The sequence below is a fragment of the Sciurus vulgaris genome, assembly GCF_902686455.1.
Source record: "Sciurus vulgaris genome assembly, chromosome: X".
Taxonomy (NCBI): domain Eukaryota; kingdom Metazoa; phylum Chordata; class Mammalia; order Rodentia; family Sciuridae; genus Sciurus; species Sciurus vulgaris.
Genome location: NC_136471.1, coordinates 31958000 through 31975057, shown reverse-complemented (window position 1 = coordinate 31975057; position 17058 = coordinate 31958000). Strand labels below are relative to the sequence as shown.

Below are 17058 nucleotides of genomic sequence, written 5' to 3'. Positions count from 1 at the left end.
CGTGGAGAAAGGACAATTGAGAACAGAAACAATGACAAAATTTCAAATCTTTCTATTTTAAGTTAAAATGACAGTACTTCCCAGCACACACATTTTGTTTTTTACACCAAGATAACAAGTCACTGGCATTCAGTATTAGCAAATGAGATGTTCCACAGACGTGACTTTCCAAATAACCAAATCAAATACTTTTACATATCAAAAATCTTTTTGGGTGAAAGATGGACAAAATGATCACATTTTTCTCAGATTTCTTAAACAGAAGATAATGAATATAATGAATATAATTAACCTTTCCTTGATGAGCAAGCTGTGAGCTTCAGAGGCAAAGTGTTATGATGTTGAAGAAGCAAAGTGCTTGGAATATTGTATATTAACTAATTAACTAATGAACAACTACACAAAAGAGACACAGAACTCAATTCATAGAAATCTGGGGTCATTAAGTAAGGATAAAAGATAAAAACTAACCCTGGTGGCATACCTGTTGGCTTCAAGATGCTCAGTCTAATGTGAGTCAGACAAGGAAATAAGTGGTTATAATTTCAAAATATGTTGTGTTTGGGGCAAGTAATATGCAAAGTATCAATGGAAGTGTTTCAGAGGCACACTCAATGCAGCCTTGTTATACAAGACACACTTGTGAAAAGGTGACATTTGAGCTGAGTTTTTAAGGTTGAGTACGAATTACCCATGCAGGTAATGGAATAAGTATATTCCAGGTGTAAGAAACAGCATGGACAAAAATATGAATAAGAAAACACAGCACTTCAGGGGCAACACAAGCAAGCCGACATAGCTAGAACAATGGTCAGCTAGACAGGAGGCAGAAAAAGTGTATTTAGAACCAACTTATATGTATTGTTATATATGTATTGTTGTATACCTAGAAATACAACAGTGACCTGTTTGGCCTTGTCCTGATAGAAAAAAAAATCAGCATCAAGATTTTAAGCAGGATATTTTTGTTTCAGAAGGGATGGCAGAAGGAAGCCTAGAGGTAGTTAAGTTAGGAGGCACCTCTATTACTAGAGTCCAAGTGACCAATAATATGGTCCTGAACTGGGTTAATGAAGTGCAGATGCAGAAAGGACAGACGAGATTCAATTAGAAGGCAGAATTGACCAAATGGACATAGAGGGTGGAGGCGGAGGAGATAATAGGACAGTGTCCAATTCTGCACTTGAGTGATTATGTACATGCTGTTGCCATTCATCATGGTAATAATCCAAGAATATATGCACTTCAGTATTGTGTCTGTAGTTATTTGGCAGGGGAGGGTTGGGAGAGAAAAAGTCAAAGAGAGAGAGATGCTCCATTTTGGATTGAGTTTAAGATGCCTGTGTTCCAATCAAGTGGTTATATAAAGCAAGTGGTAGTTAAAACCATGTACAAAGAAATTTCTCAGTGAGGGCAAGTCAAATAAAAAGAGGACCAGAGACAAAACCCTTGGGAACACCAATATTTGAGAGACAGACAAGAGTAGGAAAAAGAAGTAGAAAAAGCAGGTAGAAAACAGCGCCACTGAAGTGAAGGAAGGGAAAAGTTTCAATTAGCATAGGAGAATAAGAAAGTATTAAAGAAGTCTGAAAAATGTCCATTGAATCTAGGAATACTGACAGTTGGAGAGTATGAGTCAAACTACCACAGAATTAGAAGTGAATGAGAAGTGATCAAGAATGTGGGATAGAGAATATATACTCATTTCAAGAAGTTTAGAATTGCCTTGCAAGCACAAGGCCCTGGGTTCAATCCCCAGCACCGCAAAAAAAAAGAAGTTTAGAATGATTAAGAAAAGAGAAGCCAATATGGAGGTAGTTAGAAGGAGAACACAAAGACAAAACACGGCAGATGGGTGGAAGAGACTTAAATATATTTATTGGATGAGACAAATGTTTACAGGATAAGGGAAAGAGCTATTAGCAAATGAGAGGTTGAAGATGTTGAATGGTACAAGGTCTCCTAGGAGGCAGGAGGAATGGTATTTCAGAAGCACTGACCAAAAAGAGAAAACCTACAGAGACACTAGAAAGAGGAGAAATAGTACAAATGCACACATACCTGTAAAGGGAAAAAGAGGGCCCACATGTTAAACTGCCACTTCTATTTCCCATTTCCTTGCCTCTTACTGCCCTAGTTCTCTTCCTAGCTTGCAATCTACCAGGGATTGATAAATCAGGCAATTAAGTCTATTTGAATTGGGTCAAAAGTAAGAATGAATAGGCTGAAGGCAATTCTGAGTTTGCCTGCATTCAAGAAATGTGCCAGGCTTTTTTTTTTTTTTTTCTTTTTCTGTAAGCCTCTGGGACAGTAACTGGGAACAAGATGCAACCCTGGAGTTTATGGACTTTTTGACATTGACTTTGGCTGCCAGCTCAATGATGTTTTTTAACTTGGTTCTGTTAAGAATCCAGATAGCTGAGATTGCCAGATGTGAGTTGTGAATAGATGATGTTAAGAGTCTTCAGTGAGAGCCACCCCTTCAATTTCCCAAATTACCATTCAGCCTATAAACTATTAGGTGACACGAATCATAAAGTATTATGCTTTGAATTTAATATCTCTTGGATTTTAAAAAATTCATTAGTAGATTAATTTCTTATTCTGGCAACAGACCCATAGTCCTCTCTTTCCCAAATTGGGTATTTGACCTAGTGCTGAAACGACTTTCACAAATACTGCCAATAAGGCTTTCATGTAAGACAAATATTCCCAGAGTAGATCAAAAAGGCAATTCTGCTAATACAAAGATCTTTCCAGATGCTGTCACTTACTTAAAATGCTCTCAATTAGCGTGTGAAATATTAATTTATAATAACTATTGATTTTATGAATTCAACCTTTAAAATTTCTTTAGGTAATGGAAAGAAATTTTGGGAAAACAGTAATTTAATAGGATTGTATCCTGAAAAAAGAAACTCTCATTCCATAATCATTTTGACTTGACCTATTTGCCTAATGTACACTTAATACCACACTGAAAATATTTCCGGGGAAAAGAAAAGTGCATCTGTGGAGGAGTTTAATAGCCAGATGCAATGACTATTTTTCAGGACTAAAAAGTTTCATGACCAGTGGAATTTCAATGAAAAGTTTCATGTAGATTATAAACAGCTAATCTTCAATTTTCTGTTCAGAAAATTTTCAAATACAGTTTTCAGCATAAGAATTAGAAAGCTGAGATATACATTTATGACAAAATATAAAAACTCCCTTAAAAAAGCAATTTAGTCAAGATTTCTCCTTGGAAGATCAACTCTAAAAATCACATTCTTATGTGACATTCTATTTGTTATATTCCTTTTAGATCTATACTCAAACTGAAGTAAATCACATGAAGCTGAAAAGCTTCTACCACTTATGCAAGTCTGTGCTTTTCAAAGACAACGTATGACAGTTATTGATGCAGGAAATTAGTTGCCAAGGTAAAGAAAAAGGAGATGGGTGAGAGAAACAAATGCAAGAAAATTTGACATTATCTAATCTTAAAAATCAGAGGAAATGCTATTAATCTTAAAAAGAGTCTTGGGAAGTTAAGGTACGAGGATCACAAGTTTGAGGCCAGCCTCAGCAACTTGGTGAGTCCCTAAGCAACTTAGACCTTGTCTGAAAATAAAAAATAAAAAGGGATAGGGATGTATGTCAGTGGTAAAGTGCCCCTGGGTTCAATTCCCAGTACCAAATGAAAGAAAAAAATCTGAATCTTATAAGAATTCCTCTTGGAAAAAAATGCAGGAAACAAGATGGTACACTGTAGACTGAGGGGTTAATGCTTCATTAAATGTAAAGTATAATCTTGATACATAACAAGTAGCTTCTTATCAGGTTCCTTTTAAAAATACTCAAATGTATATTTATCTTCTCTGAAATAGAAATTATCACTCAAAGAAATGAGTAGCAGGATTTTAAAACCCCCAGTCTCTAGATGAAGAAAACTGAGATCCCAGGAATGAAGCAACCTGGCCAAAATCAGATGGTAGCTAATAGCAGTACGGAAATGACTAATAGCATTCCTATGGCTTAACTGGGTAACCCAGAGAAAAATTACCAGCTAAGTTTTCTTGTGTGATTACTACAGCGACCAGGAAACTATCTGGAAATTGGAAGATTGAAGTATTTTAAGATGAGTTAAGAGATGGATTGCACACAATCCTACTTTGCTTCAGATCAATAGCTCAATTTGGATAGCTGCTATGAAAAGCTGCTATGTACAGATATTAAATATTGGCCTCACTTTAGGAATTGAGAAGTATAGGAAGAGATACTCTGAAGCTTTTACTATGAAATAAATATTCTAGATTACTGGGTTCCTCTCTGGCTATGCATCAGATTCAGCAGCGAAATGTGTGTGCGCACGCGTGTGCGCACACACACACACACACAAACACACACACAGTCCTCAACCCAGACTAAGTGATATACTCTAGGGAAGGAGCCTGGGGAAACCTGGGAAGTATGTTTGTAATAAAGTGTGTAGTTTTATTAAACACACACTTCCCAGATGACTCTTCTTCTGTAGCCAGTTTGGCATCTGTCAAGGCCTGTGTATGCCCCTTCTTCCAGAGGAAGAACATTTCTACTTCTAAGCATTTATAAAGTTTTTCCCTTTGAAAGAAATTATGATTCTGTAGTATACAAATCTTGACTTAAACAACAGGAAAAAATGTGAGCAAATTTCCTTCAGAAATAAAAGAATCTTTATTGTTTTAGAGGCAATGTTGAGCAAACAGGCAAATATCTAAAGAGAGATACCATACAACAACTAGTGGTTTAAACATTGAGAAAAAACATGAAAAGTATTTACATGGACCAGTTTCTTTATACAAATGCTATAATATGAAAAACACCCAAAACCAAATAGTTTTACCATCAAGGTGCAAACCCAGTAAAATAAAACAACAACAAAATACTACAAAAGATACAGAGAACATGTGGCTATAGGAAATAATAGTGTAAATAGCAGTATATAAACTGGCCCATGTAGAATACAAAAATATTCACTGAAGTCAGATTTTCTATAAAACAGTGCTTATTAGAGGTATTTTAATATCAGATATATAATCTAAAGATAGAAATGTTTAGAAACATTAACAGCTTTAAGCCAGAGACACCCACTTGTGCTTCCAATTTTTTGTTTTGTTTTTGTTTTTAAAGCTGCTGTTTTGACTCATGAAAAATCTCTAAGGCTCACATTCTTGAAAGCATTACCTACTCTTATAAGATTAACAATTTTATACTAAAACATATTTTAAATAAAAAATAATTTTTAAAAATCAGATTGATATTTAGTCTTTAGGAAGTGATTTAAGCTGGCAATGCAGCTCAAAGTAGCTCTTAAGAGAGGAGTTACATTAATCAGGAATCTGATTCTGAGCCAGTAGGGTTTTTCAGGCTAAACATGCAGCAAATTTAAGTATGAGCAAATATTTATCATTCCAATATGACAGTTACAGACATAAACATGCTAACGTGCAATTACCTCTATATGTGTGTGTGTATGTACCGATGCATTCAACATCAATCTTTTGGAACTCAGATAGTTCCTCGTTTTTTGTTTGTTTGTTTTTGCTTTTGCAGTGCAGTACTGTGTATAGAAACCCAGGCCCTGTGCATGCAGGCAGGCACTCCAGCATTGAATAGTATCCCCAGTCCTAGTTCTTCATTTCCTAGTGACTGGGAGGCTTATAATCTGCGCTCCCCAAATAACCAGAGGAACCTTGCACATATGGCTACATACTGATATTTTAAAAAATAATTTGCTCAGCCATACCTGTGTGCATGTGTGTGTGTGTGTGTGTGTGTGTGTGTGTGTGTGTGTGTGTAGAAGCTGCAAGGAATACCTGATGTGTTAACTATACATGCTGAAATAGTTTGCTTTCTTGCATAAGCATTAGGTGGTGCACAGTAAACAGACAATTGGTACATCTCTCCTAGCACAAAACTGAATACAAAGTACATGAATTAATAATGATTCTACCATAATGAACAATAACAATGTAAGTTTTGATTAGCACAGAACCATTTAAATGTGAAAGCCAAATTAGTAAATGTAGCAATCAATGCAAACTGGAAATGAATAACTTTTTAATGAACCAAGGGAAGACCAAGACTTTTGGGTTGAGTACAAGTTATTTTCTAAGTGTAAGTGCACTTTATCTAGGTTCTAGGACATACTGGCATTTCTTCTTTAAGAAAAAGAAAAGAATAAAATATATTACCACCAATAAGAAAGACTGGAAGGTTAAAGAGAAATCTGCATTAATTTTAGTGCTACGTGTAGAGGCCAATTTACGGGTACAAAAAGACTAATGCCCTCAATTGGCACTGCCTAGCAATTATCTCTAAAGCACCTAAAAAATAGATTGAAATGCCCAGTTGGAATAGTCTTGTGTCTTGCAATTTAAAAGATTGAAACGTCCAGTTTTTAAAAAAGGATTAAACAATAAGATTAACACCTATTCTGAAATTGAAAAAGCATTGTGTCTTTTGTCATTACAGCCACATTAAATACAAATGTAACCAAAAAGCATGAGAAAAGCATTCATTTGTAAGAACATAATACACTAGGCCCTGTTAAAATCTACTAGCATCTCTTTCATAGGTCAAATATGCAGCAATGCCAAAGTAGCTAAGTTAACCTGCAAACAAAATCACAAAAAAATCAAAAGGAGCAAGTACAAATCCACTATAGTATGTGTTGTCCCAGCTCAACCTCATGCAGGGGAAAAATATCTTTTCAAAAACTGTTTTTCCTAAACTGTATATTTCTACTCAGATAAGTGAAAACACTGAAATACTAATTCAAAACAGTAAAGTAGAATCTATAATTCAGGTGATTTTGCATGTCCTTTACTATAGAAATAACGATTCCTTGGCTGGGGAAACCAAAATCACATGGCTAACTTATAGTTTATAGGATTTTTTGTTTAAGTTCAAAAATCTCTAAAAACCACCCATTCTAAGAGCAGGACTACAACTAAATATACTTTAAATTGAACAGTATTGCAGGTTGGAACTTGTACTTGCTTTATTGTTTGATAACAGAGATCACAAGTGGATTAGTGTTACAGAGTCTGATATCCAGCATAACTTTTTCTTCTGCCAATTAGGTAAGCAATCACTATAACGATAATCAAGCCTGAAAGACCAGCACCAACTATAATTGGTATTAGAATGGTGTCATCATCCAGCGAACATTCCTGGGCTGTAGGTGAGAAAAAGTGTGTAACAAATAATGAGTATAATCAAAAAAAGGATGTCCAAAAGTAAAAGATGTTGATTCAAAAGTCAGAAATGCTCCTATAAAATCAGTTTTAATAATGACAGGTATATTTTTATGATAAAGCTATAGAAAATTATGGGCTGTTCTAAAACTAAAACCCTAAAACTTGTTTTTTTTACTTATGCTTATATATATATATATATATATATATATTCATACACATGAAAATGTATAAATTCATTTATATCTATAAACACACACTGGATTACATGGTATACATACCTATGTGTGTATGTTTGTGTGTTGGTTTACATTCCAAATCCTTTTCAAAATAGGAGTATCACTTTATCAGAAATTAAGAGAGCTAATTTAGCCTATTTCTACATAGTCAGATTAGCCTCCCAGTGGTACTGTAAGTGTCTTTGCGGAAAACAGGACAGTAGGATATCATGAGATTAGAATAACCAGGCTGGCTTTAGAGTTCCTTTACATCAGGAGTGAATTACAGTCATGGCCAAATCTGGCCCAAGAGCTAAAAATTGTATTTACAATTTTAAATGGTTGTGGGGGAAGACATGTTTTTTTTTTGTTTTTTTTTTTTTTATCGTGCCGGGGTTTGAACCCAGGGCCTTGTGCTTGCAAGGCAAGCACTCTACCAACTGAGCTATCTCCCTAGCCTGGAAGACATGTATTTTGTGACACATGAAAGTTGCATGAAATTCAAATTTCAGTATCCATAAAAAGCATTATTGGAGCACAGCCACACTCATCTGTTTATGTACTACTTATGGATGTTTTTGTGTTATAATGACAGAGTTGAATAGTTGCAACAGAGACAGTGTGGCCCCAAAGCCTAAAAAACACTGAGTGGATCTTTTAAGAAAAAGTTTTCAGACCTCTAAAATCAGCTACATGATTTCAGTAGCTGCATGAGTCAAGAAACTAGGACCTCTTACTAACCTGAGTGTGGTTACTACATTTCTTATCAATCTGGTCCAGGCTAGCAGCCTACAGGGACTATTCTTCTATTTCTGGAGAAGAGCCTGATCCAATAAAATCCAATCAACACTCTTCTACCTTATTGCAATTCTATTTCCTCCCCACATACACTCAAGTATTACCTATGTGCTGTATTTATAGGTACTCACCGCCAAGAACCTAGTTCTACAAATAGATTATGCATTTAACATCAGTATTAAATATTGTATACCTCTTGGGGTGACATTTTAAATTCTATGCACATAAAAACCAAAATTTTAAGTTAAAGAAAGAGAACAGCTCATCTATATTATAACTGAATAGATAAATAGGTCTGAACAGATAGTAACACTGCAAATGATTCTAAATTCTAAACACAAATCTGGACCTAAAATTATGGTAATGTTTTAAGGGAGCTAAATTAAAGCTCCAAAAATAAAGCTATTAAAGGATCAAGAATGAAGTACATAAGTAAAACCAACAAAAGGAAAAATGAATTCTTAAAAATAACTTGTAAAGTTGTGATTAACATCCCTAGTCACAAGAATGGCAGGGCGAAGAGTCCAATTTATTTTGGCCTAACCAAGTTAGACTAGTTATTCATCACTTTTGCAGAAGTAGTTGAATGGCTCACTGCATATTCACTTTTAAACACTGCTTCTACATTTCCTTCTAAACCACAGAATTAATTGTTTAAAAGGATATGGATGATTGGAATAGCTCTGCTCAGCAAATCTGTGAGACATAAACCCCCAATTTTAAGTAATTGGTTTAAAAGGACAAGTTACTTAAGGAATTTTGTGTACTTTTTTTCTTGATGCAAATTTTCATCTTGTAATGCTAAATACATCTTTCACATTCACATGAACACATTATAATGAGTCCTTCATAGAACTTTCATCAAAAATCTTATAAATACTATCATTAGTTCTGAGTTGATCTTCAAAAAGCCTCATTTGCAGTGGTACATGCTTTTGAGGACTCATCAGATCATTCTGGCTGGCAAAAACATAAATTACAGCATTTGAGTTTTGCTGTCCCTCTTCATCTTTGTGTCTTAAGATCAGACCAAACTGCTTTCATTCAGGTAGGAAAATGTTTCCAATGAGAAGATGGCCCCAAGAAGGCATATAAGATACTCAAAGCTACTGCTCCAAGGTACCATCCCCTCCAAACTCAAACCAAGATGGGACTATATTTTAAATAAGCTCACTTAAAGCTCCAAATGGTTTTCAGATCACAAAAACATCTAAGCAAAATGATGAACTAAATATAGTTATACAACTCACTCAGTGCCATGAGAACTCTACAGTCAAGGGGAGAGTTCATATTTCTCTATTCCAATATAAATTTCCATGCCTCAAAGAAAACACCACCTATCAGTCAATATATAATATATATCAGTCAATAAGAACATAATTATTAATAAAACTTGCTTGATTCTTACCTGTAGAATACTTTCCTTCCATCACATTGAAAGGCTGAACTCTTAAATCAAAGGTATTTATCTGAAATGTTCCAGACACTGAAACAGTCTGCTCTTTGTTGCACATATAAGAACTTCCCAGAGGAGCATCCCAGTAGCTAAGGTTGTTATTTGCAATGCTGAAAACTTTCCATAAAAAAAATACAGATTAGTAACTTCTTATCCTATCAACATCAAAAATGGAGAGTTATCAGTATTTTTTACTAAAGTATGGGAGCTTAGGAAACATGGTCTGCCTAAACAAAGCAATTCTTACCACTACTTTTTTTCTTTTGGCAGTACTAAGGATTGAACCCAGGGCCTCACACATGCTCTGCCACTGAGCTACATCCCCAGCCCTTTCTATCTGATTTTGACAGGTCTCATTAAGTTGCCCAGAGTGGCCTAAAACTTGCAATATTACTGACTCAGCCACATAAGTAGCTGGGATTACAAGTGTACACTACCTCCCTTATTTTTCTATAGATGTTTCTACAGTTCAAAAATCATTTGCATCCTTAACTCTTAACTACCATACTTTGAAAAGATGGAATACAACAACATATAGAATATCATAACTCAAATATTCAAAGTTACATATTTTAAGTGGTGGTTAAGGTACATTTTTATGAGATTCCATTGAATTAGGCACTCTGATAGTAAGATATGTATAGTTTCCAGTCCTTCAGTATAACTCACACTCTTCTCCCCAGGCCAATGCTTTTTGCTTACCAGAGCCATTAACCAAATTCATGCTGACATTCACTTCCTTCAGATAGAATCGGTTTTCATTTTTCTGTTTGAAAAAGAGCATCCAATTAATCAACATATCACAACTGTCTACAGGTGGAGTTAATATCTATAGAAGAAAAGTAATCTAGTACTAATACAGAGAAGAGGAAACCATGGATTAGACCTAGGCCAAATAAACTGCAGCTAAGCAAAAGAGAACTCAATGTGGCAGAACTCTTTTCCTCTGCATTTAATTTCCAGCTTGTGGACCACCAGAGTAGTCATGTGGTTCTTAGACACACAATGTGATTTGTTCCCTCAATTTCAGAGTCCAAAACACCTCTAGTCTGGATCATGACAGTCTCTCACTGGATTCCCTGCCTTTCAGTCTCTCCAGCTCTATTCTTTCTACTGCTATTCTCTTTTGTTCATTTGATAATTTTATTTATTTTTCTTCTTGTTAGTATTTTTTTTTTTCCATTTGGTGTTGGTGCTGGGATTGAACCCAGGAACGAATGCATGGTAGGCAAATTCTGTCAGCTAACTATATCCCCAGACCTTTTATAAAATTTTACTTTCGTGGGTCTTGATAAGTTACCCAGACGGGCCCTGAACTTGTGATCCTCTTACCTCAGTTTCCCAGGTAGCTGAAATTGTTACTACATTTAAAAAAAATTTTAATTTAATTTTATTATTATTATTTTTTGTGGTGCTGGAAATGGAACCAGGACCTTGGGCATACTAAACATATGCTCTACCACTGAACTACACTCCCAGACTTTTGTTTGGTACTAGGGATTGGACCCAGGGTGCTCTACATACCCAGCCATTTTTATTTTTTCATTTTGAAAAAGGGTCCTGCTGGATTGCACAGGTTGGTCTCAAACTTGTGATCCTCCTGCCTCAGCCTCCAGAATAGCTGCGATTATAGGCATACTATAACTTGCTTGGCTGGATTATATTTTAAAATCGTCTTCAGGGCAAAATAAGTATTGTAATTATTAATATTAAACATTTCCCTGTAAGAGTCAGAAGATGCCATGTTCTTTTAAAAAGCCTACCATAGCTAGAAAGGTCAGATGTACCACTCAAAAGGGAATGACCCCAAATATAACTTTCCTTATTTTTATTAACCATAACTTCTATGAGATAACTTTAAAAGAGAATGTCTAGGGGGACCTACTCTTACCATACTGAAAAGGATTAGTTTTGTTATTTTGGGGTTTTTTTTTGGTGTGTGTGTGTATGTGTGTATATTGCTAAGGATGGAACCCAGGGTCTCACATATGTTAAGTAAGCACTCTACCACCCCCATCTGAAGAAAACAAGTTTAGACATTTTTAACTTTCTTCTTCTTTTTAGTTTTACAGTGTTAGAAATGGAACCCAGGGCCTCATGCCTGCTAGGCAGTACTCTAACACTGAGCCACACCGTAGCCTACTTGGACATTTTAAACAGTGACTCACTAGCCATACATGTACAATAACAGAGGAATTATTTGAATGTGAGAAAGGAAAGATTTCACAAACCTTTCTAAAATATAATTGTCTAATATAATGCTCAATTACGCAACACATATTCTATAGAGAAAAAGGCTTTAGACTCAAGATACCAAGTTCAGATATGAAATTACAACATACCTCTTATTTACATATGAGATATATGTCAATAATCTGATTTAAAAGAACTTGCTTTTATCCAATTATATAATAACTCTTATTTTGATAACTATTGGTGGTTCATTTTTCCCTTACCTATAGCTATCTCCCCTATTGCTCATTGCCATTTGCTACAACATGTATACAGATACATCCCCTCACAGAAATATTATGAGGATAACAATTGCTTTTTAGATGGTAGAAATTAAGTTTCCCAAATCAGACAGATGTACTTAACCCGAAACCTTCTGTTCAGGGTTCAGCTTTTGATACAAACATGAACAACGACACAAACTTGAATGCTGGCATTTTAAACTATCGTGATTCAATGAGTTAATACATTCCCTTACACAGTGCCTTGTATATAGAAAGTACAGTCATCCCTTAGTATTATAAAATGGTGTAGTACTTGTACCTAACCTACACACATCCTCCTATATACTTGAAAACATCTCTAGATTACTAATAATACCTAATGTAAGTAATTGTTATACTATATTGCTTAGGGATTAGTGATAAGAACTTAAGTCTGTACATATTCAGCACAGAGATAACTCTTTTTTTTCTATTCTTGGTGGTGCTAGGTGGAATCCAGGGCCTCACACATGCTAGGAAAGCACTCTGCCACTGAGCTATACCCTCAGCCTTTATTTTTTAATATTTGTGACCCAAGGTTAGTTGAATCAATGGAAGCAGTCAGTACCCACAGATACAGAGGCCTGATCATACTCAACAAATGTTAACTACTATTATTACTGACACTATTACAAATGGCATTACTTCCAAAGGGCTGAAAATATTATAATAGACAAACATGAGAGTTGGATGACCAATAATAGAGAAAAAATATTATGCTGGAAATTAGTTAAATGTGGAGAGATTAGACAGATAGTTTTGATGTGAGTTAATTCTTGCTCCTACCCTAGAGACTATATAATAGAAAGGCCACTGTTGGTGAATATTAATACAAGAGTCCAGCCCACAGACCACCAAGCAGACTCTGACAGATGAACAGGGATCAACAGACTATACTGTATAATTAAATAGTGTTGAAATGGAAAATAAAGCAAGACATGAACACCCCCATACAAAAATATTTAAACTTTCAGATATGTTTCTCAGAGAATGAATCCAACTTTAGAAAAATCTGTTACTCACGACAGCAAAGACAAAGTCAAGATACTTAATGATGCTGCTGTTCAGTCGAAGTTGAGCAGTCTGAGGATGGCAGCTGCCAGTGACGCCTGTTGTATTGGGGTTAATGTTAATAATTGAAGAAACCTTCAGGGAAAGAAGAGGGGGGGAAGGTACAGATTAACTATAAAAGTTGACAGCAAAGCCTTACACTCTAATAAGACCAACTTCAACGTAGAACAAAACCTCCTTTGTTTGGATACTTAAATTCATGGTGTCGTACTTTCAAACAAACTTGGCAGGAACCCTCAAGCTATGACTCAGATGACTTAAAAAACAACAACAACAACAAGAGGGAAGCTTCCTCGGTAATGAGCCAAATGAAAACACACATTTTTATGGAGTACAAGAGCCATCTGTCTAGTTTCTTTCAATCACAGGATCCTGGAAACAGGATTTGTTCACTGGCACTCCCTCTGGAGCCCTAGTGGAACACTGCAACTAGAAAAGCTATCATGTACTTGAATGTGTCTTTACGACCTGAGTCATCAAATAGCTGGAAAAATCTGAAAGCTGCACTATTCCTAAACAACCTATAGTACATTTCAGATAAAAGTGTGAAGGATTTATAGTTTTTTTTTTCGTGGTGCTGGGGATGGAACCCAGAGCCGCAAGCATTCTAGGTAAGTACTCTACCACTGAGTTATATACCCAGCCCAGGATTTTAAAGCTACTGAAATAAAGATAAGCTCTGTATACTTTGATCCACTAAGGGAAAACAGAATCTAACTCCAAAGAGTCCTATAAACTGCTAGGTTTTCTGCTGTCCAAGACAATACCTTGCAAGAAATATTAACTCTTCATGCTCATAGTAATTCTGAACTAATCAAAATTCAAAAAGTAAACATCAAATCTGCATTTAAAACTGAATCATTCTAGTAACACTACTCTTGAGCTGATGGTAGGATACGCAGTATTTGGAAGGCTGTAGCAATAAAAATAGGCAGTCATACCTTATCCTGAGTGACGTTCAGCTGCAGCCCCATGGTAGCCAGCAGACAAGTGTTGCTGCCATTACTAACCGAATAGGTTCCCACTTTGGGTTTTTCTGTTGGAGTGGGTGTTGTAGTAGGAGATGGCACAGTGGTGTGAATGATGGGTGCCACTGTGGTGGAATGTTTGTCTTCATCACACAGATATTCTAAAACCAACAAGCAAACAAAAGACAAAATAAACAAAAGTGTTTTTAGTCAAAGTTAGAATATAGAAATCTAATTTTTAAGCTTTTACTAAAAAGCAAATGATCAAGCTATTTGAGGATGTGATCAAATAAAAATTAGGTTTTATCAGCTGAAAACAATATAGGTAGAGCCTTTTGAAAGACAATTCCAGGGCTGGTGATGTAGCTCAATGGTAGAGCACATGCCTAGTATGAGATTCTGGGTTCAACCCCCAACACTAACATCAACACCAAAAAAAAAAAAAAAAGACTTACTGAAAGACCATTCCACATGTATATCACAAACTTTGAATTTTAAGTTCCACAAGAATTGCTATTCTTTTCAAAATACTTTATAGTCTAGTGTGAGCTACAAGTCTTAAAACATTATGCTTCAGATACTGACCTTAATGAATACCACCTGATATACTATTTTTTTACTTTATTGGTTCTTTTTAGTCATACATGACAGTAGAATCCATTTTGATGTGATTATATAAGCATGGAATATATCTAATACCACTCTTAAATTAGGATTCAAGTATAGAAAAACATACTTTAAGTACTTACCTTTTGTGCTCACCGTGCCACTCTGGACAAATGCTTGTACAAGAACATTCCAAAAGTGCTGAGTAACATTATTCTTTTCTATAGTTAACAAACTTTTGCATCTAAAGATGTCATTCAATGGAATTTTTAATGCCACACGTTTGTCAATGGTAATATTTCCTATAAAACAAGATTAACAATGACTGTTTCCAAAAAGGCAAGAGAAGAGTGATAATATAAATATATGTGTAATATCGTTCTTCTCCTCACTTCATGCACAAAGTGACAAAGGGATGTTGAAGGGAATAGCAAGCATGCTTAAGGAAATGACAAGTTCACTGTAGCTGAAACACAGGGAATAGGGATAATGGAATGGGGGGTAAGAGGAAAAGACAAGCTGCATGTGGTCTCATTTTGAAGAATCTTCTACCGACTAAGGACAGTACAGGCTTTTTCTATTGGCAATGGAGGGCTAATTTCACTGTTAAAAGCAGGAAATAGGACATAAACAGTTTATTTTAAGGATGGGAGCAAATTTGTAGGGGATAGGCAGAGGAGAAAACTTTTAAAGAAAGCCACTTAAGAGGGAAACCAATTAGAAGGCCAATGGCATGGGAGGTGAAATGTGAAGGGGGGCAGTAGGAAGAAAACAAAGGGGTCTATTTGAAAACATCTATCTAAGGTAGAATTAAAAGGACTTAGTGGCTATAGATAAGGAAGAAAGAGAGATGGATTAATCACAGATTTTATAGCAAATCCTTACTTTTGTGCTACTATCCCTAAGTAATATCAACTCTAATGGGCTTACAGAACTTCTTCCTAGATGAAATCTAAAGACTGTTCCATTTCAGGAAATCTTCAGAAGGTGAAAGTGACATTACAGCCATTCTATTCAGGTTTTATTAGAAGACCTAGAGTAAAACTTCAAAAGACAACGATCGTTGGGCGTGGTGAGGCATGCCTGTAATCCCAGTGAGTCAGGAGGCTGAGACAACAGGATCACCAATTCAAGGCCATCTCAACAACTTAGTGGGGCCCTGAGCAACTTAGTGAGAACCTGTCTCAAAAAAACAAAACAAAAAACGACTGGTGATGTAACTCAGTAGTAAAGCTCCCCTGGGTTCAATCCCCAGTCCCCCCACCAAAAAAAGAAAAAAGACTACAATCACATACATCTATATAGTTTCATTTATTTTGGAGAAGCAACAAGAAAAGAAAGTATTCTGAGGCCCATAATACAGGATATTTATGTTCTGTACCTCTCGATCAGGTAGCTACCTCTCCATCATATGGCACCTGGCTAATGATCAAAGGGATTATTTGTTAAACCAATGATCTAGAACATTTTTCCCAAAACTGTTTCTCACTGTTAACAAAAATGAACAGATATGTGAACTGGCTGCATATAAGCAGACCTCATACACAAATGAGTAAAAAAACAAAAGTTGTAGACATATTGGGGTTATACTATGAAACTATAAGTTTTTAAAACTATGTCTTGTTTATGAATATGTTCATATGCAATAAAACATAAGCACAAAGACAAGAAGTTTACACCCCAAAGTTGTGAGAGTGGTTGCCTCCTAGCAGGCAGGGAGAAAAATGGAGCTGGGGAGTGAGTACAAAAAACCCTCAAATTATCTGTAAGGTTTTTATCTCTTTAAATAAATAAAATGAAGCAAACACTAAAAAATGGCATTTATTAATTATGGGTAATGAGTACCTGTGGGTCTGTTAAATTATCTCTTTATTTTTTTGAATTTTAATCATCAAGAAAATGATTTTTAAAAAAATAACAGCTTTGAAGTTACAATTTCAAAATACTCAATTATTTCAAAAACAATTACCAACAGTGCATTTAAGGAAGCCATTTAAAATTCCCAATAAATTTCAGATATCTTATTACATAGAAAATAGTAATCAAAAAATCCTTCCCTTGTTTAAATAAAAGGGGGAGAGAAAGATGTAAGCATGTCAGTTTTTCTGTCCAAATACATCAGAATAAACCTCTCCTCCTTTAACCACTGCCCACGTGGCTCAGGATTTATTACATCATTCCTTGATAACTGTAACAGTCTCTGAAGCTGGCACCTCTGCCTGC

General features: G+C 35.5%; 1 protein-coding gene and 1 long non-coding RNA gene across 4 annotated transcripts in view; one reads left to right on the top strand and one right to left on the bottom strand.

Moving 5' to 3' along the window:
- Positions 1 to 17058, bottom strand: part of LAMP2 (lysosomal associated membrane protein 2) — a 42431-nt gene that overhangs the window by 9290 nt on the left and 16083 nt on the right. For 2 of the 3 annotated variants that reach the window (XM_079123404.1, XM_079123403.1), the window contains exons 4-8: positions 14979 to 15137; positions 14203 to 14390; positions 13214 to 13336; positions 10398 to 10461; positions 9648 to 9812 (exon numbers count right to left, since the gene is read on the bottom strand). In XM_079123404.1, coding sequence (XP_078979530.1) covers positions 9648 to 9812; positions 10398 to 10461; positions 13214 to 13336; positions 14203 to 14390; positions 14979 to 15137 — 699 coding nt within the window. Of the gene's footprint in view, positions 1 to 5577; positions 7205 to 9647; positions 9813 to 10397; positions 10462 to 13213; positions 13337 to 14202; positions 14391 to 14978; positions 15138 to 17058 lie in introns of those variants that run through there. The other variant, XM_079123405.1, reaches the window with a different exon arrangement.
- LOC306650952 lies at positions 2 to 6729 on the top strand. The gene is made up of 2 exons (XR_013761062.1): positions 2 to 5794; positions 5825 to 6729. It is a non-coding gene; the product is annotated as an uncharacterized lncRNA (long non-coding RNA).